Here is a 27,852-nt window from a genome sequence, read left to right on the forward strand (position 1 = left end):
TTCCTAGTAATTGGTCAGATCCCTAATATCTTATTAGCCAGAAGTCTAGTATCTTCCTCTACATCCTATTCCATATAGAGTCTGAGACTGTGAATTCTGGAGTGGGATTGCCTGACTTTGAATCATGAACCCCACCCCCATCCATAATTTGTTGTGTGACCTTGACCTGTCTGCACCTGTAGCATGGTGATAATCATGGTACTCATCTAGTAATCATCTCTAGTAAATAGATGATTATATTAGATTATCCATTAAATATTTATTAACCATCTTTTTTTTTTTTTGAGACAGGGTCTCACTCTGTCACCTAGGATGGTATGCAGTGGGATGGTCATGGCTCACTGCAGTCCTGACCTCCCAGCCTCAAGCAATTCTCCCACTTTAGCCTCCCAAGTAGCTAGGACTACAGGTGCACACTACCATGCCCAGCTTGTTTTTTAATGTTTTATAGAAACAGGATCTCACTATGTTGCCCAGGCTGGTCTCAAACATCTGGTCTCAAGTGATCCTCCCACCTCAGCCTCTCAAAGTGCTGGGATTACAGGTATGAGCCATTGTGCCTGGCCAAGCCTCCATTATGTCCTAGGGATTTCTTTCTCAGTGCTGCAGATAAAACTCAACAAAGAAGGCCGGGCGTGGTGGCTCATGCCTGTAATCCCAGCACTTTGGGAGGCCGAGACGGGCAGATCACTGGAGGTCAGGAGTTCGAGACCAGCCTGGACAACATGGTGAAATCCCGTGTCTACTAAAAATACAAAAATTAGCCGGGCATGGTGGTGTGTGCCTGTAATCCCAACTACTTGGGAGGCTGAGGCAGGAGAATCACTTGAACCCAGGAGGCGGAGGTTGCAGTGAGCAGAGATTGCACCACTGTACTCCAGCCTGGGCAACAGACAGAGACTCTGTTTCAAAACAAAACAAAACAAAAAAACAAACTTAACAAAGAACACAAAATTCCTGACCTCATGAAAATTTATATTCTAGATGGGGTGGGGCAGAGAGAGCACAAATAAATGAAAAAAAAAATTTATATAATGAGATATGCTATGAAGAAGATAAAGCAGGATGATGCAATAGAGAGTAACTAGGGGAGGGAAGTGAGGTAATGGTTTAGGTTGGATAGTCAAGGCCATCCCAAAAAGGTGATACTTGAGAAAAAAAGTCAGCCACACAAAGGTGTATGTAAAAGAGTTCCAGGCAGGAGAACTAGCAAGTGCAAAGGCATGAAGTGGGAAAGAGCCTAACTTTTTTGTTTGTTTTTGTTTTTTTGAGGCCGGGTCTCACTCTGCTACCCAGGCTGGGGTGCAGTGGTACAGTCATGGCTCACTGCAGTCTTGATTTCCTATTCTCAAGCAATCCTCTCGCCTCAGCCTCCCAAGTGAGCTTAAAATGTTTGAGAAACCGTATATACTTTTCTCCTCATACCTCTCTTTTCAAACATCCAGCATCCCCTTCTCACATTCTACTGGATAGCTTCTTCATTCACTGACAGCATAGAAGCAATCAATATACAACTTTCATGACTTCCTTTTACTACATCTACTATCACACCTCTATCCACTAATATGTGCTCTTTTTGTCACTTACAGTGAACAACAATTAGGGCTCCTATTAAGACCTATGCTCTATTGGTACACTAGACCCCATTGTCTTTTGCCCATTAAGAGATTTTATTCCTCTAGTTTCTCATCTCACCTCTTGCATCATCAGATTTTTTCTCTCTAGATCATACTTGCCTGCATTCACACATATCTTCTAACCTAATGCAAGCAGACAAGCAAGCAAAACCAAACTGAACAAAATGCCAACAAACCCTATCCTTTGCTCTATCCCACAATACCCTTCCAGTACCGTCCAGTACCTTCATTGCTCTACTCCCCTTTACAGTAAAGCTCTTTAGGAGAACTGCCATGCTTTCTCTAATTCATCTCCATTTTTCTCCTCAACCTTTAATTTTATTTTAATTGTTTATTTTATTTATTTAAATCTTTTTGAGACAAGGTCTTATTCTGTAGCTTAGGCTGGAGTGCAGTGGCTTCATCACTGCAGCCTCAAACTCTTGGGCTCAGGTGATCCTCCCACCTCAGCCTCCCGAGTAGCTGGGACTACAGGAGTGCACCATCTGGCTAATTTTGTTATTTTTTGTACAGATGAAGGTCTCAATATGTTGCCCAGGCTGGTCTCAAACTCGTCAACTCAAGCAATCCTCCTGCCTTGGCCTCCCAAAGTGCTAGGATTACAGGTGTGAGCCACCATGCCCAGCCTCTCCTCAACCTTTTATTTATTTTTTATTTTTATTTTTTTTAGAGGGAGTCTCGCTCTGTCGCCCAGGCTGGAGTGCAGTGGCGTGATCTCAGCTCACTGCAACCTCTACCCCTGGGGTTCAAGTGATTCTCCTGCCTCAGCCTCCTGAGTAGCTGGGATTACAGGCCTGTGCCACTATACCCAGCTAATTTTTGTATTTTTAGTAGAGATGGGGTTTCACCATATTAGCCAGGCTGGTCTCGAACTCCTGACCTTGTGATCCTCCTGCCTCAGCCACCCAAAGTGCTGGGATTACAGGCATGAGCCACCGCACCCAGCCTTCCTCAACCTTTTACCTGCTGTACTCCATGGAATTGTCCAGATCATCAATGACCTCCATGCTGTCAAATCCAACGGCCAATTCTCTGTTCTCATCTTACTTGACCTATGAACTACATTTGACATATTTGAAAACTCCTTTCTTGAAACATATTTCTTCTCTATCTATTCTTTCCTGATTTATTGGCCATACCTCTTCAATTTACTTAATATTCCTCACCTTTTCTCTACTGGCCCTTCCTTTCTAGACGTACTCATATGCTAAGTGATCTTATCCAGGCTAATGGCTTTAAACACAGTTCACATGCTAATGAGTCCCCAATTTTAACTACAGGCCCAACCCCTCTCATGAACTTCAGACTTAAGATCCAACTGCCTACCTGACATCTCCACTTGAATTTTTATATTAGTTATCTATTGCTGCCTAACGAATTACCCCAAAGCTTAGTGGCTAAAAACAATAATAACCAGGGCTGGGCACAGTGGCTCACACTTGTAATCCCAGCACTTTGGGAGGCCAAGGTGGCTGAATCACCTGAGGTCAGGAGTTTGAGACCAGCCTGGCCAAGATGGTGAAATCCCATCTCTACTAAAAATACAAAAATTAGCCAGGTGTGGTGGCATGCACGTGTACTCCCAGCTACTTGGGAGGCTAAGGCAGGAGAATCGCTTGAACCCAGGAGGCAGAGGTTGCAGTGAGCCAAGATAGCGCCATTGTACTCCAGCCTGGGCAACAAGAGCAAAACTCTGTCTCAATAATAATAATAATAATAACCATTTTTTAAGAGACAGGGATCTCACTATGTTGCCCAGGCTGGACTCAAACTCCTGGGCTCAAGAAATCCTCCCACCTCAGCTTCACAAGTTGGTGGGACTACAGGTACATGTCACTGCGCCTGGCAGTATAACCATTTATTATCTCTTGAGTTTCTGTAGGTTAGAGGTTTTGGAGCAGTTTGGTTGGGTGGTTCTGGTTTATGAGTTTTCATGAGATTGTAGTCAGATGTTAGCTAGGAAAACATTTATCTGAAGCTTTGGCTGGGGCCGGAGGGTCTTCTTCCAATATGACTCCCTCACAAGGCTGGAAAGCTAGTCGTTGCTGTTGGAAAGAGGTCTCAGTTCCGCTCAGTGTGGGCCTCTCCACAGGATTTCTTGAGAGTCTTGCAATATGGCGACTGTCTTTCCCAGAACAAGAGATCCAAGTCAGAAGTTACAATCCCTAATCCAGTGTGGGAGGAAAGTACAAGTGAATGTGAATAATAAGAGGCAAAAATAATTGTGTGCCATCTTGAGACTGGCTACCACAATGTCTAAAAGCCATTTCGTACTTCTCATGTTCAAAACTGAATTCTGGGCGGGTGCGGTGGCTCACGCCTGTAATCCCAGCACTTTGGGAGGCCGAGGCGGGCAGATCATGAGGTCAGGAGATCGAGACCATCCTGACTAACACGGTGAAACCCTGTGTCTACTAAAAAATACAAAAAATTAGCCGGGCGTCGTGGCGGGCGCCTGTGGTCCCAGCTACTCGGGAGGCTGAGGCAGGAGAATGGCGTGAACCCGGGGGGCGGAGCTTGCAGTGAGCCGAGATCTTGCCACTGTACTTCAGCCTGGGAGACAGAACGAGACTCCGTCCCCCGCCCAAAAAAAAAAAAAAACTGAATTCTGGATCTACCAGCTGTTTTCTGAATCTGTTCAACCCTCTTTTTTCCCAATCTCAAGCCAGTGCTCGGCCAAACACTTTGGTGTCATCCTTGATTCCTCTTTGTCTTTCATATCCACAATCTATCAGCCAAACTTGTTGATTCTACTCTCAAAATATACCCAAAATCCAACTTCTCACTATAAGTCTAGTCCACACCCTCATCATTGCTTTCTTGGATTAATGTTGTAGCCTCCTAACTAGTTTTGGTACCTCCTCTTTTGCCCCCTTCAGTCTGATACCCATAAAGCAGCCAAAGTGATCCCACAAAAACGAAAAACAAAAAACAGAAAACAGTGGATGAGATTATTTCATTACTCTATTTAACACCTTCAGTGTCTGGCCAGGCATGGTGGCTCACACCTGTAATCCCAGCACTTTGGGAGGCTGAGGCAGGCAGATCATGAGGTCAGGAGTTTGAGACCAGCCTGGCCAACATGGTGAAACCCTGTCTCTACTAAAAATACAAAAATTAGCTGGGAGTTGTGGTGGGCGCCTATACTCCCAGCTACTCGGGAGGCTGAGGCAGGAGAATTGTTTGAACCCAGGAAGCGGAGTTTGCAGTGAGCCGAGATTGCGCCATTGCACTCCAGCCTGGGCGACAGGGTGAGACTCTGTCTCAAAAAACAAAAAACAAAACCCTTCAGTGTCTTCTAATCTCAGAAGTAATTTTTTGTTGTTGTTGAGACAAGATCTTGCTCTATCACCCAGGCTAGGCATGGTGCAATCACAACTCACAGCAGCCTTGACTTCCCAGTCTGGAGTGATCCTTCTATTTCAGCCTCGTGAGTAGCTGGGACCACAGGCACGCACCACCATGCCTGGTTAGTTTTTTCATTTTTTGTAGAGATGGGGTCTTGCTATGTTGCCCAGGCTGGTCTCAAACTCCTGGACTCAAGTGATTCTTCTGCCTTGGCCTCCTAAAATACTGGGATTACAGACGTGAGCCACCGCACCTGGCCTAGAAGTAAAATCTAAAGTCCTTACCATGACATAGTCCTTCATGATCTGGCGTCTAACTACCTCTTTCACTTATGTACCATCAGTTTCTTCCTGGTTCATTCTGCTCCAGCCCCATTGCCTCCTTCCTTTCCTCAAACGTGCCAAGTCAGCTCCTGCCTCAGCGTCTTTGCACTTCCCTGGAAAGCCCCTATCCCAGATATCTACACGGCTAACACCCACACTACCTTCAAGCCACCGGTCAGTCTTTTTACCTTCCCCATCACTCTCTATCTCCTCATTTTGCCTTATTTTCCTTTTTAGCATATATCCCACCTGACATATTATATTGTTATTTGTCATTATTATCTTGCTACTAAAATAGATCTCCAACAGAATGCCTATTTTCTTCGTTGCTGTATCCCCAGGGCCTATAATAGTGTTCTACTTATGATAGATTTCAATCAATATTGCTTGAAGGTAAGGAAGGCTGAATGCAGGAACTGAAAGAGGCTAATTCATGTAAAGTTGCATGGCAGAGTGCCTGGCACACATGAGTATGAGTTATTTTTATTTGATATGTCTAAATCACAAGGGGCTTATTTAATCCAAAGAAGAGTGGACGGTTTTAAACATCAGAGTGGACTCTTCTAACATCAGAAGGATAACCAGATGGAATGGGAGTCTTGTCAGTCCACTACTGCTGTTTTGTATTCCCCCCTCCCCCCTGCCCAAGAAAACCCAACAGTCACTACTGACATGGAGCTTTCCACATTTCTCCTGGATGCTTATCTAATCTGCAAGGACGTCAGATCTGGGTCCCCACACAGGTCCAGTGGGAACACATAAAGATCTTGGGGAATTGGGGAAAGGACTATTTCCAGTAACCACACACCCAAAGATGCCATTCTCAACCTTTTCTCCCTGGTGACACTGCTCTTAACATGTGAAGTAGTATTTTTGTCTTTTTTAAGAGACGGGGTCTCGCTCTGTCACTCAGGCTGAAGTGCAGTGGCACGATCTCAGCTCACAGCATCCACGACCTCCCGCCTTAAGTGATACTTTCACCTCAGCCTCCTGAGTAGCTGGGACTATAGGCATTCCCCACTACACCTGGCAAATTTTTAAATTTTTTGTAGAGACGGGGTCTTGCTATCTTGCCCAGGTTGGTCTTGAACTCCTAGGCTCAAGAGATCCTCTTGCCTTAGCCTCCCAAAGTGCTGGGATTACAGGCTTGAGCCACTGTGGTTGTGTGAAGCAACTTTGTCTTTATTTATTTATTTGAGGCAGGTTATTTCTCTGTCACCCAAGTGGCACAAACATGGCTCACTGCAGCCTTGACCTCCTGGGCTCAAGCAATTCTCCCGCCTCATTTTTTGAAGAGACAGGGTCTCACCATGTTGCCTAGGCTGGTCTTGAACTCCTGGGCGATCTTCCTACTCAGCCACCCAAATTGCTTGGATTATGGATGAGCCACCATGCTTGGCTTGAAGCAACATTCTTTTTTTTTTTCCCTGACAGAGTCTTGCTCTGTTGTCCAGGCTGGAATGCAGTGGTGTGATCTTGGCTCACTGCAACCTCTGCCTCCCAGGTTCAAGCAATTCTCCTGCTTCAGCCTCCCAGCTAGTGCCACCATGCCTGGCTAATTTTTGTATTTTTAGTAGAGACAGGGTTCACCATGTTGGCCAGGCTGGTCTCAAACTCCTGATCTCAAGTGATCTGCCTGCCTCAGCCTTGCAAAGTGCTGGGATTACAGACATGAGCCACCATGCCCAGCCTTGAAGCAACTTTTTTAAAAATTGAGATACTTCTAGAGTCATATGCAGTTGTAAGATATAATGCAGAAAGAACCCTCACACACTCTTCCCAGTTTCCTCCAATGGTAGCATTTATTTTTTTGACACAAAATCTTGCTTTATTGCCCAGGCTGGTCTCAAACTCCTGGACTCAAGCGATCCTCCTACCTCAGCTTCCTGAGTAGCTGAGATCACAGGCACCTGCCATCACACCCAGTCAATGGTAACTTTTGGCAAAACTGTAGTATAATTTCAAGACCAGAATATTGACATTGATACATGTTTTGTGTTCATTTGTGTGTGTGTATGTGTGTGTCTCTGCATATAGGCCTTTAGAAGACACACACACACAAAGTCTTCAAAAAGTTTATGGAAAATGTGTATTATGAAAAAACTATGCATGGATTTCAAATGTTTTTAACAAAATAAACTCATACTAACTTGTTATAACATTTCTAAACTGGATCTAGTTTGAGGCCCTAAGAGGGATAAGACATCAGTTTGAAAAGGGCCCCTATTAGAGCAACATGAATTCTGCAATTGAAGAAAGAACAAACATGAAATTTTTTGTGAAGCTTGGGTGGAATAACGGTAAATTATTCATGCTTTACAAAAACCTTATGGGGACAATGCCCGCAAATAAATCAGCAGTTTACAAATGGATAACTTGTTTTAAGAAGGGACAAGAGAGTGTAAAAGATGAAGCCCACAACTGCAGATCATCCACATCAGTTTGCAAAAACAAAAAAAAATTAATCTTGTTTGTGCCCTAATGGAAGAGGACCAACAATTAACAGCAGAAACAGCAGCCAACACCATAGACATCTCAATTGGTTCCACTTACACAATTCTAACTGAAAATTAAAGTTGAGCAAACTTTCCACTTGATGGGTGCCAAAACTGCTGCAACCAGATCAGCTGCAGACAAGAGTAGCTTTCATTGGAAATTTTGAAGTGAGATCACAATCCTGAAGCATTTCTTCAAAGAATTGTAACAAGAGATGAAACAGGGCTTTACCAGTATAATCCTGAAGACAAAACACAATCAAAACAATAGCTACCAAGAAAATAGCAGTGGGCTAGTCAAAACAAAAGCAGACTGCTCAGCAGCAGAGGTCATGGCAACAGTTTTTTTGGGATGCTCAAGGCATTTTGCTCGCGGGCTAAAGAACGGTAACATATGCTTATTATGAGAGTGTTTTGAGAAAATTAGCTGAAGCTTCAGCAGAACAACATCTGTGAAAGTTTCACCAGAGATTCCTTCTCCGTCTTGGCAATACTCCTGCTCATTAATTTAACAGCCGGGCATGGTGGCTTACGGCTGTAATCCCAGCACTTTGGGAGGCCGAGGAGGGTGGATCACGAGGTCAGGAGATGGAGACCATCCCGGCTAAAATGGTGAAACCCCGTCTCTACTAAAAATACAAAAAATTAGCTGGGCGTGGTGGTGGGCGCCTGTAGTCCCAGCTACTTGGGAGGCTGAGGCAGGAGAATGGCGTGAACCTGGGAGGCGGAGCGTGCAGTGAGCCGACATTGCACCACTGCACTCCAACCTGGGCGACAGAGCAAGACTGTCTGAAAAAAAAAAAAAAAAATCTCGTCAAACAAGGGCAATTTTGCAAGGGTTTTGATGGGAAATCATTAGGCAGCTACCCTGCAGTCCTAACTTGGCTCCTTCTGCTTTCTTTCTGTTTCCTAATGTTTAAAAAATATGTAAAGGGCTCATTTTTCTTCAGTTCATAATGTAAAAAAGACTGCATTGACATGGCTAAATTCCCAGGACCCTCAGTTCTTTAGGGATGAACTAAATGCCCAGTATCATTTGTGTGGTATCACTTGTATGTTCTCAATGCTTCTGGAACTTGATAAAGCTTATGTTGAGAAATAAAGTTTGTGGTTTTTATTTTTCTTTTAATTGCACTTTTCCATGAACTTTTTGAGGTCCCTTCTGTGCATATGTATGTAAGTTTTGTTCTATTTTTCTTTTTTACCCAGCCATCAACTTGACTTTATAGGTAAGTTTGGTTCTATTCAGTTTACCACCCTGTAGTTGTGTATCCATCATCACAGTCAAAAATCGAAACAGTTCCAACACCAAAAGTGTCCATCATGTTGCACTTTTATAACCACACCCACTCTCCCTCCGTTGGGAAGGGGTCTCAGTTGTCTCAGTTCCTCTCAATGTGGGCCTCTCCATAGGGCTGCTAGAATGTCTTGAAACATGATGACTAGCTTTCCCCTGAACAAGAGATCCAAGGCGGGAGCTAGGTTTTTGTTGTTGTTGTTGTTGTTGTTTGGCAGAGTTTCACTCTGTCACCCAGGCTATAGTGCAGTGGCTTGATCTCGGTTTACTGCAACCTCTGCTTCGCAGGTTAAAGAAATTCTCGTGCCTCAGCCTCTCAAGTAGCTGAGATTACAGGCATGTGCCACCACACCCAGCTAACTTCTGTAGCTGTTCGAAGTGAAGGGAAAATGTGGATAAACTTAAAAAAAGGAGGAGGAAGAGGAGAGAGAAAAGAAGAGGCAAGAGTTGCAAGTGAGAAAGCTCTTGGCTTGCTGTCAGAACCTCTGGATGCTACTTCTACTCCATAGAGGTGTAATTCTGGGTAAACCACTTGCCTCTCTGGACCTTTTCTTTCATTTGCAAAGTTATGAGGAGGGGGTTAATGAGGGAGGTTCATTAGATTATTTTTAAGTACACCTCTGCTTTTACTACTTTATGTAAGGGGTTTACAAACTGTGGCCAGCAAGCTAAACCCTGCTGGCATCTGCTTTGTACACCTGTGAGGTTACAATGGCCTTTACATTTTTATTTGTATTTAATTCATTAATTAATTTGAGACGGAGTCTTGCTCTGTTGCCCAGGTTGGAGGGCGGTGATACGATCTCAGCTCACTGCAACCTCCACCTCCCCAGTCCAATCGATTCTCCTGACTCAGCGTCTGGAGTAGCTGGAATTACAGGCGTGTGCCACCATGGCCGGCTAATTTTTATTTTATTTTTTTTTTATTTTGAGACAGAGTCTTGCTCTGTCGCTGAGGCTGGAGTGCAGTTGCACGATCTCGGCTCACTGTAGCCTCCGCCTCCTGGGCTCAAGTGATTCTCCTGCCTCAGCCTCCTGAGTAGCTGGGACTACAGACACGCGCCACCACGCCCAGCTAATTTTTGTATTTTTAGTAGAGACGGGGTTTCACCATGTTGGCCAGGCTGGTCTCGATCTTCTGACCTCATGATCTGCCTGCCTCGGCCTCCCAAAGTGCAGGGATTACAGGCGTGAGCTACCGCGCCCAGCCATAATTTTTTTTTTTTTTGAGACGGAGTCTCGCTCTTTCACCCAACTGGAGTGCAGTGGCTCGATCTTGACTCACTGCAACCCCTGCCTCCTGGGTTCAAGCTGTTCTCCTGCCTCAGCCTTCCGAGTAGCTGCGATTGACTACAGGTGCCTGCCACCAAACCCCGCTAATTTTTGTATTTTTAGTAGAGGCGGGGTTTCACTATGTTGGCGTGATCCGCCCACCTCGGCCTCCCAAAGCGCTGGGATTACAGGCATGACCCACTGCGCCTGGCCCACGCCCATCCCACGCCCGGTTAATTTTTGTATCTTTAGTAGAGACGGGGTTTCATCATGTTGGCCAAGCTTGTCTGGAACTCCTGACCTCAGGTGATCCACCCGTCTCGGCCTCCCAAAGTGCTGGGATTACAGGCATGAGTCACCGCGCCGGCCCCCTCTTTTTTTTTTGAGATGGAGTTTCGCTCTTGTCACGATCTTGGCTCACTGCAAATTCCGCCTCCCGGGTTCAAGCGATTCTCCTGCCTCAGTCTCCCGAGTAGCTGGGATTACAGGAGTGCGCCACCATGCCAGGCTGATTTTGTATTTTTAGTAGAGACAGGTTTCACCATGTTGGTCAGGCTGGTCTCCAACTCCTGACCTCAGGTGATCTGCCCGCCTCAGCCTCCCAAAGTGCTGGGATTACAGGTGTGACGCACCGCGCCCAGCCTGGCCTACAATTTTAAATAGAGAAAAAAATGAAAAGATAATATTTCATGGTATGTGAAAATTATATAAATTTAAAATTTTATATAATTTTAATAAATGTTTGTAATACAGCCACAATCATTCCATTTACATATTGTCCCTGGTTAATTTTAAGCCAAGACATTGTATGTTGAGTAGTTGCCATAGATACCTCAAGGCTCACAAAACCAAAATATTTAGTATCTGATCCTTTGCAGATGTTTGCCTATACCTGTTCTATGTATATATAGTATGTCTGTTTATTTGAGGTTGATCGATTTCTTTTATATGAGGTGTGTGTTCATTAGGTATTTTTCAAAATGTTATTACAATGCATAACCCCATAAACTGTTCATCATCTTAAGAGGAGAAGCTCTGTTTTGCTCAGCATTGGACTCCTAGTGCCTTACTCAGTGCTGGTATTGCAGGGACTCAGTATATGTTATTGGGTAAACATTTTAACATCAGTGCTAAATCAGTGATTTCAAAACTCCAGAAGAAATTTCTCACCTACTAGAAAGTAAGTTGACTATTTCGGTAGTTTCTCATTTTTCTTCAAAATTTTTTTGAATCCTTCTTTGCTGATTAAAATTCTCCCTGCCCGTCCCCCAACCACTGAATTTTAGATATACAATGAAAAGATAATTAAAAACGAACTATTGGAGTCATTTTTCTTCCTAAATAAAGCAACATTTATTAATAATACTAGCAACATTGAAATGGCCTCAGCCTTTTACGTGGCCGTGCGCCACGTTTTAAAAATGACGATTACTGGATTCCAAGGCATGGTTGTCAGAAACATTCTGCCTAATTAAAGCAGAGCAGCAGAAAATACAAACGTGAGTGCCGATCAACATGAGTGTGTAAAGAAAAAAAGTAAAATTTTGCATTCTGTGCAATGTGTCGAACGTGAACGTATTGCACGTTGTGTTGCAGATTTACTACAGCTGAGTCATTTCGGGACACGAGTGTGTGTTTCCAAGAAAAACGAGAGGAAGGAACCAGGCTGAGGGGCTCGCCGGCTTCCCCCAGGCACTCCCAGCAGCAGACACCGGTATTCCGCGGCGGGCGGCGGCGTGGTCAAAAAAAGGCGCCACTGCCCCTTTAAGAGGCAAAGCACCTTTTCCAAGATACCATCTTGCATCAGGAGTTCACTTAAGCTCTCCACCTACCTTGCTATATCTCTCCTCCCTGACTGGGTACGGCCTGCCGGCGGGGCGAGCGAGCCTTTTCATTGGTCTTGCCCTCACAGCCCTCTCTCTCTTATTGGTTCTCAGGCCTGCCACTCGGCACTGTCTCCCGCCCACCTCAGCCTTCGGGCTAGGGTGAGTGAGGGCTCTTGGGTTAGTTCCTGTTAGGCCCCGGCCGGGGGAGTAGGTTGAAGTCTCCTAAGATGCCCGGTGGGCTGGGGCACCGGGAGCTGTGAAGGGAACGTGAGGAGGCGGCGTAGTGGAGACCCACGGCAGGCCTGAAGAAGAGCGGCGGCCGAGCCCGCCTTCCCTGCACCATGCTCATAGAGGATGTGGATGCCCTCAAGTCCTGGCTGGCCAAGTTACTGGAGCCGATGTGAGTGAGCCGGGCTGGGCCGGGGCCGGCGAACGTGGGCGTTGGGGGCCTGCGGGGGCGTGGGGGAGGGGAGGTGGCGTGGGGGGCGGCGCAGAGGGGCCGCGGCCGGGAGGTCCCGGCGACGCCTTCCCTGTAGTACTATCACCATTGTGGTGGGGGTGAGGGTGGGAGAGGAGCGCTGGGGACGGAGAGGCGCCGTGGATGTGGGGACTGGGGGGGGGCAGGCAAGGACAGCGAGGGCTTTTCAAACGCAAATATCGGGGTGCTGGAAGGGGTAGCAGGGGCCGTGAGGGAATTTAAAACATTGCTGTTTGAGAACTGAGAGAGAGGTAACAGGGCTCTTGAGGGATTTTTAAAATGTGAATATTGAGATGTAGAAGGGAATAGCAGAATATCAAGGGTTTGAAAAACATTATTATTCCGGGACTGAAAGGTCTAGAAGCAAAATATCGAGGGCATTTTCGAAATATGAGGGCAGAAGCGGATAGCAGGGACGTTGAAACTATATAGCGATTATTGGTGAGTTCTGAAGGATCAAGAATATTGAAGGATTTGAAAAATACTATGGAGTAGATGAAAAGGATGTGTGGGCATTGAAGGGTTTTAGAAATTATTGGGGAGGTGATAAGTGTGATAGCAAGGATATTAAGGGATTTTAAAGTATTATTGAGGACTTGATAGTGCCAGGGGAACTGATGACTTTTAGATATGTGGAGGTTGGAAAAAAGAGGTTTTTTGTAAGTTTAGTTGAGGGTTGAAAGGGCTACACTGGTATGCAGCATTAATTGGTGGAGGAGTATACCTAACAATATATAGGGATTTTTAGATACAGGTGTTGGAGGAATAAAAGGAGCGGTAGAAAGAATAAGAGATTTGTAAATATTTTTGTGCGATTGAGAGGACAGTTTTGTAAATGTTTTTGTCAGATTGAGAGGACACCTGAAGATAATTGGGGTGTAGGATGAGGGACTGAAAAGAATGAGAGACCTGTCTTTTAAAAATATTTTGGGTAGTGTTAGTAGAAATGTTATTGGGAGGCTTGAAAGAGGTAACAGAGGTATGAACATTTTGTTTTATAACCTTTTTTTTTGAAACAGTGCCTCGCTGTGTCTCCCAGGCTGGAGTGCAGTGGCTCGATTTCGGCTCTCTGCAACCTCCGCCTCCCGGGTTCAAGCGATTCTCCTGCCTCAGCCTCCCAAGCAGCTGGGACTACCGCGCGCGCCACCACACCCAGCTAATTTTTTGTATTTTTAGTAGAGAGGGGATTTCGCCATGTTGGCCAGGCTGGTCTCAAACTCCTGACCTCAGGTGATCTGCTCGCCTTGGCCTCCCAAAGTGCTGGGATTACAGGCGTGCGCCACTGGACCCGGCCATGTTTGGTAACCGTTTTAAAGGGTAGGGTTGTGGAGTGTTTATTTGGGGGAATGGGGTATGGCTAGTTACTGGAAGGGAAAGAATCATGTTTTGCCTCCTCCTTGCTTCTGCTTTATTATTCTCTTATTGAAGGTTAGAGCTTTCTGCTTGAAAGAAAGGGGTAGAAGAAGAGATGGGCAGGCTTTGATTCATTAGGTCAGATTGCATTAGTGGAAAAATTGAGTGTTTTTCAGAGGTGAAAATAGGGAGTAGTTTGGGAGGTGTGGAGGCATGGTAAAGGAGCTTCTGGGGGACAGTGTCAAGCTACTTCCCTGTTGATCTCTTTCAGTGAAAATGACTTCTGAACACACTTGAAGGTTTTGTAGAAGAATATAGGTCTCTTGAATAGGGGTTTTTTAACTCCTACAAAAAAGTTTTGGGCACAAAGATGGAAATGGATTGTGGTGAAGGTGGGAAATAAGATGGATGTAATGAAATTGACCATATATGGGAAAAGGCTGAAAAAAGAAAAATATTTGTATGTTTAAAGTGTTCTTCATGTGGCTGGGCACAGTGGTTCACGCCTGTAATCCCAACACTTTGGGAGGCCTAGGCGGGCGGATCATGAGGTCAGGAGTTCGAGACCAGCCTGGCCAATATGGTGAAACCCCGTCTCTACTGAAAATATAAAAATTAGCCGGCTGTGGTGGGGTGCGCCTGTAGTCCCAGCTACTCGGGAGGCTGAGGCAGAAGAATCGCTTGAATCCCAGGAGGCATAGGTTTCAGTGAGCCTAAATCATGCCACTGCCCTCCAGCCTGGGCGACAGAGCCAGACTCTGTCTCAAAAAAATAAAAATAAAAAAAGTGTTATTCATGTTATTTAAGATTAAAAAATAAAAAATACATCTCTTTATTTTGTATTTCTGCTGCTCTGATGCCTTTAGAAAAAACAACCTACTTTCCAAACAAGTTTAGTGTTGTTGGTAGATATCCATTTAAGAAGAATTAAACATACATTTTATGTCTTGGATAGAAGGTAACAACTTTTAGCCTTATAGTTACTTGGTTTTTATTTTTTTTAAAGCTCCCTAAGATGTTTTACTCTGAGTAGTGCTTTTCGTTTTTTGTTTTTTTTTGTCTTTCCCCTTAATGTTGAAAGTTAGTCTGGGTAAGAGCTTCGTCTTGCTTAGGCTTTTTTTTTTCCTTCTTTTTTTAAAGCTACTTAGACTCATAAGTATGATCATTCTGTAATTTTCATGAGTAAAAATTATCTTTCAAAATGATTACTTGAGTTTAGTTTCTCCTTTTGAGTTATATATTCAACTTAAAGTTCACATGCTTTTTTTTTTTAATTTTGTTGCTCATTTAGGGTAAAAAAAAAGGCTAAAATTTATTTATTTATTTGTTTGTTTGTTTGTTTATTTATTTATTAAGATGGAGTTTCGCTCTTGTTGTCCAGGCTGGAGTGTGGTGGTGCAATCTCAGGTCACTGCAACCTCTGCCTCCTGGGTTCAAGCGATTCTCTTGCCCCAGCGTCACGAGTAGCTGGGATTACAGGCACTTGCCACCACGCCCGGCTAATTTTTTGTATTTTTAGTGGAGGCGGGGGTTTCACTGTGTTGGCCAGGTTGGTCTCCAGTTCTTGACCTCAGGTGATCCACCCACCTCGGCCTCCCAAAGTGCTGGGATTACAGGCATAAGCCGCTGTGCCTGATCTAAAATACTTATTTTTAACTTGCCTAAGTAACAGTTTTGAATGGCGATATTAATAATAAATAATAAAGTAAATGCAGATACCACGTATATTTTTATTCTTAGTATGTCATCATGGGAGATTATTTTTTGTTTGTTTAGATATCCTAAAATGTAATAAATGATATGCTAAAGTGGGTTGTGTTTGTAAATTTACTTTTTTGCATATTCCAGATTCAAGAAAATTTTCATGGCAGATTGGCATGTTGCTACAACATAGCATTTCAGAGCAGTTGCTAGGCTTTGAGATAGTATAGTTGCACTAGCTAGGTTGGAATCAAACTATGGCTGTGCACATGATTTTCTTTCTTTTTCTTTCTTTTTTTGAGATGGAATCTCTCACTGTCGCTCAGGCTGGAGTGCAGTGGTGCTCACTGCAACCTCCGCCTCCTGGGTTCAAGCGATTCTCCTGCTTCAGCCTCGCGAGCAGCTGGGCTTACAGGCGCCTGCCACCATGCCCGGCTAATTTTTTGTATTTTTTAGTAGAGAGGGGGTTTCACTTTGTTGGCCAGGCTGTTCTTGAACTCCTGACCTTGTGATCCACCTGCTTGGCCTTCCAAAGTGCTGGGATTACAGGCATGAGCCACCGCGCCCAGCCTGTGTGCACATGATTTTCTATTACATTTTCTTATTTAGCTTAGTTTACAGTAAATTAAATTTATGAAAGCTTCCAATTCCCAAGGGATTTTAAAAATGTTACATCTTGTCCCTAGTGAAACATATCATGTAACAGGAGATATTTCTTTTTTTTTTTTGAGACAGAGTCTCTGTCGCCCAGGCTGGAGTGCAGTGGCATGATCTTGGCTCACTGCAACCTCCGTCTTCGGGGTTCAAGCGATTCTTCTGCCTCAGCCTCCCAAGTAGCTGGGATTACAGGCGTGTGCCACCATGCCTGGCTAATTTTTGTATTTTTGGTAGAGACGGGGTTTCACCGTGTTGGTCAGGCTGGTCTTGAACTCCTGACCTCGGGTGATCCGCCTCCCAAAGTGCTGGGATTACAGGTGTGAGCCACCACACCCGGCCTAACAGGAGGTATTTTCTTTTTCTTTTTTTTTTTTTTTTGAGACGGAGTCTTGCTCTGTCGCCCAGGCTGGAGTGCAGTGGCGTGATCTCGGCTCACTGCAACCTCCGCCTCCCGGGTTCAAGCAGTTCTCCTGCCTCAGCCTCCTGACTAGCTGGGATTACAGGTGCCTGCCACTATGCCCAGCTAATTTTTGTATTTTTTTTGTTGTTGTTATTTAGTTTTTATTTCATAATCATAAACTTAACTCTGCAATCCAGCTAGGCATGGGAGGGAACAAGGAAAACATGGAACCCAAAGGGAAGTGCAGCGAGAGCACAAAGATTCTAGGATACTGTGAGCAAATGGGGTGGAGGGGTGCTCTCCTGAGCTACGGAAGGAATGGTCTGGTGGTTAAGATAAAACACAAGTCAAGCTTATTCAAGTTGTCCACAGTCAGCAATGGTGATCTTCTTGCTGGTCTTGCCGTTCCTGGACCCAAAGCGCTCCATGGCCTCCACAATATGCCTTCTTTCACTTTGCCAAAGACCACATGCTTGCCATCCAACCACTCAGTCTTGGCAGTGCAGATGAAAAACTGGGAACCATTTGTGTTGGGTCCAGCATTTGCCATGGACAAGATGCCAGGACCTGTATGCTTTAGGATGAAGTTCTCATCTTCAAATTTCTCCCGATAGATGGCCTTGCCACCAGTGCCATTATGGCATGTGAAGTCACCACCCTGACACATAAACCCTGGAATAATTCTGTGAAAGCAGGAACCCTTATAACCAAATCCTTTCTCTCCAGTGCTCAGAGCACGAAAATTTTCTGCTGTCTTTGGGACCTTGTCTGCAAACAGCTCAAAGGAGATGTGGCCCAAGGGCTCGCCGTCGACGGCAATGTCAAAGAACGAGGTGGGGTTGACCATGGCTAACAGTACACGGTTTTCCTTGGCGGCGGCGTCTGCAAAGCCTAATTTTTGTATTTTTAGTAGAGACGGGGTTTCACCATGTTGGTCAGGCTGGTCTCGAACCCCTGACCTCGTGATCCACCGCCTCGGCCTCCCAAAGTGCTGGGATTACAGGCGTGAGCCCCTGCACCCGGCCAACAGGAGGTATTTCTAAACCAGTCTAGTTTACAGTTGATTATTCCCTATGGACAAGTTAGGAATGTCATGGGCTATTAGAGCTTATCGGTTACCTTCCATTCCCTTTGTAGGTGGCGAACACGGCTATTACTTTTATTAGAGGAAGGACGGGAGGGAGACAGGAAGAAATGACTCCTTAACTGGCTGGAATAAACTAGTACCACCATTTTTGTTGGCAGTGCAGTAAAAGGGAGGGAAACCAATATCTCAGTCGAGAAGTTTGTCTCTTTCCCTACAGCTACATGAATAGACTAGACTCAATTCTTGTTTGGGGCCTTCATCTTTCCTCACTTTCAAAATATCCTGGATATCCTAGTCATAGAGACTGTAGGGATTATGCACAATTTAGAGATGTCATGGTTTCTTTCTGTCAGAAATAACTGCTCATTGTAAGAATGTGAACCCCTTTAAAGTAAGGTTCTACTAAATTCAGGAGGTAAGTGCATCACTAAAGAAATTTCTGCAAGTTTAAAAAAAGATCAGGCAAGCATTTTTCGGTAACCTGCCTTTCTATCAAAACTTGTGTTTGATGGGGAATGTTTTATTTATATTATATAAAATGTATAAATATGTATTATTCACTGCTGCTTGTTTGGCTTAGTGTAAAACTTTATCTTGGTGTATGTTTTAAAAAGCATGGTGGGATTTGTAAACTCTTTGGACAATTTGTCTGTCTTACTTTAATAGACATTGTTGTATGAATCGGCATTTAATTTCTAGTTCCATATCTATCTCTAATTCACTCTGTGACTTAGGATAAATTGTCTAACCTTTTTCTGTTAAACAGAACTAAATTTTATTTGCCTTTTACCTACGTCACCAAGTCTGTTATGAATATTAATGATGTAGACTTTAAGTGGTTTGTGTACCTCTGAATCATTCTATAAATGTAAACAACATTTTATGGTTTTTGGAATATGAAAATACATGAAACTTTCTGCAAAAGTATTTTGCTTATTAATGTTAAACACCACTGCCACTTAAAAAATAATAATCAGTCTATTACAAGACAGATCTAGAGTCTCATTGCAGGTCCTATAGGTAGGAACAGGAATTGCTAGTCAAAGTCATAGACTTGATGTGCAGTTTTTGTGAGTTCTGGCCACATCAGTGTCTTTTAAAGTGCACTAGGAGATTGAATATGTTGTTAGCTTGGAGAGTGATAGAAAAGGCAGCAATAAGGTTAATAGACTAAGTTTATTTTATTGGCTCGTATCTATGGGTTCAGTGATCATGATGCGTATACTTTGGTTGAACTCTAGAGTTTACATGTTGCTGTATGTTGGCAGTCCTTATCAAATTGAACTCTGGATAGTAATCTCTGCAGTTGCCCAAATGGGAGGAAAAATAATCATCTAGCAATTGTTAGACCTGACCACCTGGTAAATAAACTACCAGGGTTAAATAAGTATTTTGGAGGTATATTCTTAAGTGTGGGAAGTACTGGTAATTTTCGAACTGTACTTAGTTGCTTCAGAGAATCAGTGTGTCTCTAAAGTGCTGTAGGACTTAAGGATACCATTCACTATTTCATAGAAAAGAACTTTGGCCAGAAGACTTCTTGGCAAGTTTTAGTCTACTAACTTAAGAACATACTTGTTCTTATGTCCTTTGGTCTGCCTTTTAAAGATGTCTGACTTCATCCTTCCTGGCCCAATAACTATAGGCTAGAAGCCAGAAGTTGCTTTTATAGCCCTATGTTTCTTGCCACTGTCTTCTCTTATCCTCTTACAATGTTGCTACTTACTTCCTTATTAATCTCTTTTTATACAATTTATTATTTTGTATTGTAATTATTTGTTTTCGTATCCACCTCTTGGCCATGGGAGTGCAGGGCAAGGTCTGTTTTGTTTAAAGTAATTCCATTACCAAGCAATATGCTTGGCACTTAGTAAACACTCAGTATGTGTTTAAATGAATGAACATTCTCATATGTATATATAGGTAATTGACAATTAGAAAAGTAAGAATTTTTTAGTAGTCTAATTTTGTACGTGTATTTAGCTAGTGGCTACTATACTAGGAGCTGTGGTCCAAATATCCAAATGGTATTTGCAACTGATGAATGTATGTATATATTTTCCTCCCAAATCTAGGGTTATTTCTTCCACATGATATTCATTCATGAAAGCCCTTAATTATTTAAGGGGAAAATGAAAGTACTGTGGTCTGAATGTTGGTGTCCCCTCAAAATTCATGTTGGACATCTCAAAAAAATATATATATATGAAAGGAGCCTGCTTGTTACCATGAGAGGACACAGAAGGTACCATCTGTGAAGAATGGGCCCTCACTAGACTCCAAGTTTGCTGATGCTTTAATCTTGAACTTCCCAGCCTGCAGAACTGTGAGCAATACATTTCTGTTTATAGCCGGGCACGGTGGCTCACGCCTGTAATCCCAGCACTTTGGGAGGCTGAGGCGGGCAGATCACGAGGTTGGGAGATCGAGACCATCCTGGCTAACACGGTGAAACCCCGTTTCTACTAAAAATATAAAAAATTAGCCGGGCATGATGGCGGGCGCCTGTAGTCCCAGCTACTCAGGTGGCTGAGGCAGGAGAATGGCGTGAACCTGGGAGGCGGAGGTTGCAGTGAGCCGAGATTGCGCCACTGTACTCCAGCCTGGGCGGCAGAGTGAGACTCCGTCTCAAAAAAAAAAAAAGAAAAATTCTGTTTATAAATTGCCTAGTTGGCTGGGCCTTGTGGGCTCATGTCTGTCATCCCAGCACTTTGGGAGGCTGAGGTGGGTGGATCATTTGAGTCCAGGAGTTCAAGACCAGCCTCCTGGTCTTGAACAACGGGGCGAAACTCTGCCTCTACAAAAAAATAAAAAAAATAGCCTTAGTCAGGCGTGGTAGTTCACGCCTGTCGTCCTACCTACTTGGGAGGCTGAGGTGGGAGGATCACTTGAGCCTGGGAGGTTGAGGCTGCAGTGAGCCGTGATTAAGCCACTGTACTCCAGCCTGGGCAACAGAATGAGACCCTGTCTCAAAAAATAAATAAATATTAAATTGCCTAGTCTAAGGTGTTTTGTTATAGTAGCCCAAACAGACAAAGAGAGAAAGTTTTCATTTGAAAAGAAGTAGAAGTACCAATATATGTGTATCTTTAATAAATATTAACAAATGTGAAAGTCAACTCCATTTTTACTTACTTTGTCCAGTATGGTCTTATCTTTTTTTTTTTTCTTCTTTGAGAGGAGTTTTGCTCTTATTGCCCAGGCTGGAGTGCAATGGCACGATCTCGGCTCGCCGCAACCTCTGCCTCCCGGGTTCAAGCTATTCTCCTGCCTCAGCCTCCTGAGTAGGTGGGATTACGGGCATGCACCACCACGCCTGGCTAATTTTGTATTTTTGGTAGAGATGGGGTTGCTCCATGTTGGTCAGGCTGGTCTCGAACTCCTGACCTCAGGTAATCCACCCCTGGGATTACAGGTGTGAGCCGCTGGGCCTGGCCCAGTGTGGTCTTACCAAAGGAATAATCTGAACACAGATCTCAGAGTCAGACTTTTTTTTTAATTCACTTTCATTCTTTTAAAATAAAAATAAACGTATTATTGCATTATGACAATATAGAAAGTAGAGAAAAGAAAATTATTAGTATCTATTTTCTATGTGTATGAATTTTTATATAGCTACAGTCAGACTCATTGTAAAATTCTGATTTCTTTGACATTACATCAGAAGCATTTTTCACATTTTATATATTGCTTTTATAACCATCACTTTGGTTTTCTTGGTTGTTGTTGTTCCCCCCACCCCCAAGATGGAGTCTTGCTCTGTCACCCAGGCTGGAGTGCAGTAGCGCAATCTCAACTCACTGCAGCCTCCACCTCCTGGGTTCAAGTGATTCTCCTGCCTCAGCCTCCCAAGTAACTGGGATTACAGGCATGCGCCACCACACCTGGCTAATTTTTGTATTCTTAGTAGAGATGGGCTTTCACCATGTTGGCCAGGCTGGTCTCGAACTCTTGACCTTGTGATCCACCCACCTTGGCCTCCCAAAGTGCTGGGATTACAGGCGTGAGCCACCCCACCCGGCCCTTGTTTTTTATTAAGACAGGGTTTTGCTCTGTCACCCAGGCTGGAGTGCAGTGGCATGGTCATAGCTCACTGTAGCCTCAGCCTTCCAGGATAAGACAATCCTCCCACTTCAGCCTCCTGAGTAGCTGGGACTGTAGGTGCATGCCACCACACCAGGCTAATTTTTTTATTTTATTTTTTTAGAAATGGAGGTCTCACTATGTTGCCCAGACTGGTCTTGAACTTCTGAGCTGAAGCAATCCTCCCACCTCAGCCTCCTGAAGTGCTGGGATTACAGGCATGAGCCACTGTGCCTGGCCATAACCATAATTTTTTAAAAAACATTTGTTTATTGTATTATATTATATTACATATATATTTTTTGAGGTGGAGTCTTGCTTTATTGCCCAGGCTGGAGTGCAGTGGCGTGATCTCAGTTCACTGCAACCTCCGTCTCCTGGATGGATTCAAGCGATTCTCCTGCCTCAGCCTCCTGAATAGCTGGGATTACAAGCACCCACTACCATGCCCAGCTAATAACCATCACTTTGGACGCGTAATATTTCACAAACATCCAACAATAAGAGAATGGTTACCTTGGCACTATTTTTTTGTTAAAAAGTAATGCTGTTTTTATTTAATAAATATATTTTGTGTGTGTGTAGCTTTAGGTACTAGTAGTATTTTCTATATTTGCCTTTATTTCCTTCGTCTAGTTTATCATAAGTGTAACTACTGGTCAGAGAATATGGATTTTTTGTTTGTTTGTTTGTTTTTTTGAGATGGAGTTTTGCTCTTCTTGCCCAGGCTTAAGTACAATGGCGTGATCTTGGCTCGCCACAACCACCGCCTCCCGGGTTCAAGCGATTCTCCTGCCTCAGCCTCCCGAGTAGCTGGGATAACAGGCATGCACCACCATGCCCAGCTAATTTTGTATTTTTAGTAGAGATGGGGTTTCTCCATGTTGGTCAGGCTGGTCTCAAACTCCTGACCTCAGGTGATCCACCCTTGGCCTCCCAAAGTGTTGGGATTACAGGCATGAGCCACCATGCCCAGCCAAGAATATGGATATTTTTAATGGCTGTTGATACGCATTGAGATCGGGAGATTTTTTTTTTTTTACCTGTGGCTCAGAAGCACATGTATTAGTTGTTTCACCTCTGAAAGAAAGAGCACATTAAGATGGAACTTAAAATTAGATCCATATTCAGAAACATGTAAATTTTTCTGCAAGTGGGAAAGGTCTAAGTAGTCTTGGCTTTTTTCCTAAAGCAAGTAAATGGTAATGGTTTTTCAGTAGTGTTTTTTGGCTTGGGGCCAAAGGTGTAGGACCTTACTCTTTGATCTTATGATTGCATGTCTGAAATTTTCTATGAAGCTTATGTACTGGCTCAGCAGTTGTATGATATACGTGCAATAGAGATTTCATTAAAAGGGGAAAAAGACAAATTTGAGATTTTTACAGATGAGGCATTTTTAGGACAATGTTTCTATTAGCTTACTCCAATAAAAATTTGTTGACTTTTTTTTTTTAAATAACTTAAAAGATAACTGAAGCATGTTCTTAAAACGTTATTGTGCAAGGTGTGAATTTTAAGGAGTCCTATTTGTAAGTTACATTAAGCTTTAGGAAATTTCTTTTGTTGATTCTTTAAAAGGTAACTGTTGGTTGATACTTAAGATACATTAATTTTTCCTGCAGATATACATTAGAAAAAGACATGGTTGTGAAACAGATTTTACTTGTGTGGAATTGCGGCTGAGTTTTAGTTCCACAGATGTGCTGTCTGCCTGATCTTAAATGGATCTCTTAATTTATCTTTACGAATTTACACATCTATAGTAGAATGGTAATTTAAGATGGATATTATTTCCTTTTCTAATCTCCATGTTATAATAGAAGTCCCTTTTTGTCTAGAGACGTGTATTTAGCATAGTCATGGATCCCAAATTTTACAATCTCTTTCATCCCCAAATATGCTTGTTTTTACAGTCAAGCAGTAATGGATTCCCATAAGCTTTAGTTCCAAATAAAGTGGCTAAAAGATTTTAAGTACTCTTCCTGAGTATGAGAAGAAAGAAGTGATGATTTTTCAGGAGAGGGAAGTGATGCTGCACTTGTCTTACATTCTCAAGAGTCTTATTTGTACTCAGATTTTTGTGACATACTTCTGGAAGTCTTGTTGAGTAGTTAGCATTGATACTGTAGCTACAGTATCATGGCTGTTTTTTAGAGATTATATAGTGAGAAGTCAATGGGTGAAAGAATAAGTAAGAATAATTGTAAAGGTCTAGAAAATTACAGCACAAAACTCCCCAATGTATTTAAGTTTCACCATTCAATTAGTGTGACTTATTATTTTAGACTTATAATTTTCTTCAGAGCGTACTTTATGGATACATGTTAGGAGCTGTTAAATGTAAATGGTCCTATTCCTTTGGCTGTAAACATGCTGTTGTATTTGGTGCAGATTTCTGTCAGTTATTGACAATCATTTTTTCCCTCACATTAAACAAATGTTTAGAATCTGTGATCATTCTCTTCTCCTGGAGTCTAACCTTTTCTACTCTTTTACTTTCGTGTATATTCATCTTGATTTTTAACACTATCATATCAAAATGCGTTTCATCAGAAGCAGCCTAACTTGGCATATGGTTTTTAGAGTCTGAATGCTAAATATATGTAAAAGATATCTGGGTTTCTTTTCTTTTCTTTTTTTTTGAGACTGAGTTGCGCTCTATCGCCCAGGCTGGAGTGCAGTGGCATGATCTCGGCTTGCTGCAACCTCTGCCTCCCAGGCTCAAGCAATTCTCCTACCTCAGCCCCCCAAGTAGCTGGGATTACAGGTGCATGCCACAACACCTGGCTAATTTCTGTATTTTTAGTAGGGTTTCACCATGTTGGCCAGGCTGATCTTGATCTGCTGACCTCAGGTGATCCTCCTGCCTCAGCCTCCCAAACTGCTGGGATTACAGGCATGAGCCACTGCACCCAGCTGATATCTGGGTTTCTTAAACCCATTTCAGTTATCCAATATCTGAATGTTTTGCCCATTCCTAACATATAGAAACTTTATTATCCATACCCAGCACTAAATCTATCAGATCATTAGACTCCTTGAAGGTTCCTATAACATCAGAGAAAATAACATTGCCATTTTCTTCCATTCTTATTTATTTTTCTAAGTCCTTCTCTTCTGTGTTAGACTACCCTTATCCAAGAACTAAACTTTTTAAGTAAAGGTGGAAATGTAATTTTTTCCCCTTCTCTCCTCCATATGAATGTAGACTAGAACTACACTGATCAAAAATTTCTTATTATTCTCAGGGGTGAAATTAAGTTGGCCTACACATCTGTTTTTTAAGGTGTTTATAGAATAGCCAGGGTAAGTATGGCGTGTGTAATTTTTTTTTTTTTTTTTTTTTTTTTTGAGACCGTCTCGCTCTGTCACCCAGGCTGGAGTGCAGTAGCGTGATCTTGGCTCACTGCAACCTCTGCCTCCCGTGTTCAAGCAATTCTCCTGCCTCAGTCTCCCAAGTAGCTGGGATTACAGGGGCACGCCACCACGCCCGGCTAATTTTTGTATTTTTAGTAGAGACGGGATTTCACCATTTGAGTCAGGCTGGTCTTGAACTCCTGACCTCGTGATCCTCCTGCCTCGGCCTCCCAAAGTGCTGGGATTGCAGGCGTGAGCCACCGTGCCCAGCTGGCATGTGTAATTTTTATTTTATTTTGTTGAGACAGTCTTGCTCTGTTGCCCATGCTGGAGTGCAATGGCACAATCTCGGCTCACTGGAAACTCCGCCTCTTGGGCTCATGTGATTCTCCCACCTCAGCCTCCTGGGTAGCTGGGACCACAGGTGCATGCCACCACACCTGGTTAATTTTTTGTAGAAGCAGGTTTTCACCATGGTCTAAAACTCCTGGACTCAAGCAATCTGCCCACACTTTGGCCTCCCACAGGTGTGAGCCACCACACCTGGCCATAATATTTTTTGAAGATAGAAAGGCTACATATTCACTATTTTGGTTTTTAATTTAAAATTTTATTAATAAAAATTGTATGTATGTAAGGTGTGATGTTTTGATATATATGCACATGCTGAAATGTGCATATATATCAAAAGCTAGTTAACATAATCATCTCATATAGCTATCTTTTTTTGTGTGGTGAGAACTCTTAAGATCTACTCTCTTAGCAAATTCAAGTTTACAATATATTTTTCAATTTTAGAATTTAACAGTTGGCCTTACTAAGGTTATCTGTTCATAATTCTCCAAAATGTAACATTTTTTACTTAAGAAAAATCTTTACTTTCTTTTATTTTTTATTTTTTGAGACAGGGTCTCACTGTGTATCCCAGGCTGGAGGGTAGTGGTGTGATCATGGCTCACTGCAGCCTTGACCTCCTAGGCTCAGGCAATCCTTCTGTCTCAGCTTCCTGAGTAGCTGGGAGTACAGGTGTGCACCACCATGCCTGACTAATTTTTATATTATTTGTGGAGACCGGATCTTGCTATATTGCCCAAGCTGCTCTTGAACTCCTAGGCTTAAGCAGCCAGCCTTGGCCTCCCAAAGTGTTGGGATTACAGGCATGAGCCACCAGGCCCAGCCTTGAGTAACTGTCTGTCTATCTGTCTGTCTATTTATTTATTTAGAGACGGAGTCTCGCTCTGTTGCCCAGGCTGGAGTGCGGTGGTGCGATCTCAGCTCACTGCAACCTCTGCCTCCCGGGTTCAAGCGATTCTCCTGCCTCAGCCTCCCGAGTAGCTGGGACTACAGGCGCCAGCCACCTTGCCTGGCTAATTTTTGTATTTTTAGTAGAGACGGGGTTTCTTCATGTTGTCCAGGCTGGTCTTGAACTCCTGACCTCAGGTGATCCCCCCTCCTCGGCCTCCCAAAGTGCTAGGATTACAGATGTGAGCCACCGTGCCCGGCCAGGTGAATGGATGTTTAAAGAACCAGCCTTTCCCATGACAGTGTTAATATTGACAACAAAAAAAGTTGTGTTACTGAATTATGAACCTTAAACATAAAAACTAGAAGGAAGTAAAGGTACTGGTGCTTGGTTTTTGTTTTGTTTACTAATCTCATAAAGTTATTGGAAATGTGATTATGTGATTGATACTCTTGAGCTGAAGCCTGTTTTTTTTTTTTTTTTTTGGGAGACAAGGTCTCACTCTGTTGCCTAGGCTGGAGTGCAGTGGCATGATCATGGCTTGCTGCAACCTCCAACTCCTGGGCTCAAGGTGTCCTTTTGCCTCAGCCTCCCAAGTGAGCTGAAACCTTTTAACTTTCTGGCTGGCAGTGAAGGCCCAAGGATTATAGAACAAGATTAGTTAGATTTGAATAGTGTTTTATAGGTTATATAATCACTTTGCTTGCATAATGGTTTTACTGTTATTCTGAATTTTTTGTTTGTTTGTTTGTTTTTTGTTTCTTTGAGACAGGGTCTCACTCTGTCACCCAGGCTGGAGTGCAGTGGTGTGATCGGCTGACTGCAATTTCTGCCTCCCAGCCTCAAGCATCCTCCTGCCTCAGCCTCCCAAGTAGCTGGGATTACAGACGTGCACCACCACACCTGGCTAATTTTTGTATTTTCTATAGCGACAGGGTTTTGCCATTTTGCCCAGGCTGGTCTTGAACTCCTGGGCTCAAATGATCCTCCTGTCTCAACCTCTCAGGATGTTAGGATTACAGGCATGAGCCATTGCACCCAGCCTGAATGTTTTCATTTTACCTTCATAACCTGACTGTGAAGGATATGTGTTATTTATGTATTCATCAGGAAGCCTAGAATATTTTATATATGTGTATGTATATATATATATATATATATGTTTACAACAAGAAAACTTTTAGTTTCATGTGATGTACATAAAACCTCGAGTCTGACAGATTACTATACATCAGGAGTTGACAACCCAAGGATTATGAGCTGTCCTGGAATAGGAGATGATTTTGAGTGTCAAT

The 27,852-nt window shown here is 43.3% G+C and overlaps 1 protein-coding gene and 1 pseudogene across 4 annotated transcripts in view; one reads left to right on the plus strand and one right to left on the minus strand.

Moving 5' to 3' along the window:
* The first annotated feature begins 11,713 nt into the window (after positions 1-11,713).
* RBM27 (RNA binding motif protein 27) overlaps positions 11,714-27,852 on the plus strand; it is an 86,770-nt gene continuing 70,631 nt past the window's right edge. For all 4 annotated transcript variants that reach the window (XM_054547044.1, XM_054547031.1, XM_002816038.4 and 1 more), the window contains exon 1: positions 11,714-12,598. In XM_054547044.1, coding sequence (XP_054403019.1) covers positions 12,540-12,598 — 59 coding nt within the window. In that variant the 5' untranslated portion in view covers positions 11,714-12,539. The remainder of the gene's footprint in view (positions 12,599-27,852) is intronic.
* LOC100938903 (peptidyl-prolyl cis-trans isomerase A-like) lies at positions 17,017-17,649 on the minus strand (annotated as a pseudogene).

This window comes from Pongo abelii, chromosome 4 (assembly GCF_028885655.2).
Source record: "Pongo abelii isolate AG06213 chromosome 4, NHGRI_mPonAbe1-v2.0_pri, whole genome shotgun sequence".
Lineage (NCBI taxonomy): Eukaryota > Metazoa > Chordata > Mammalia > Primates > Hominidae > Pongo > Pongo abelii.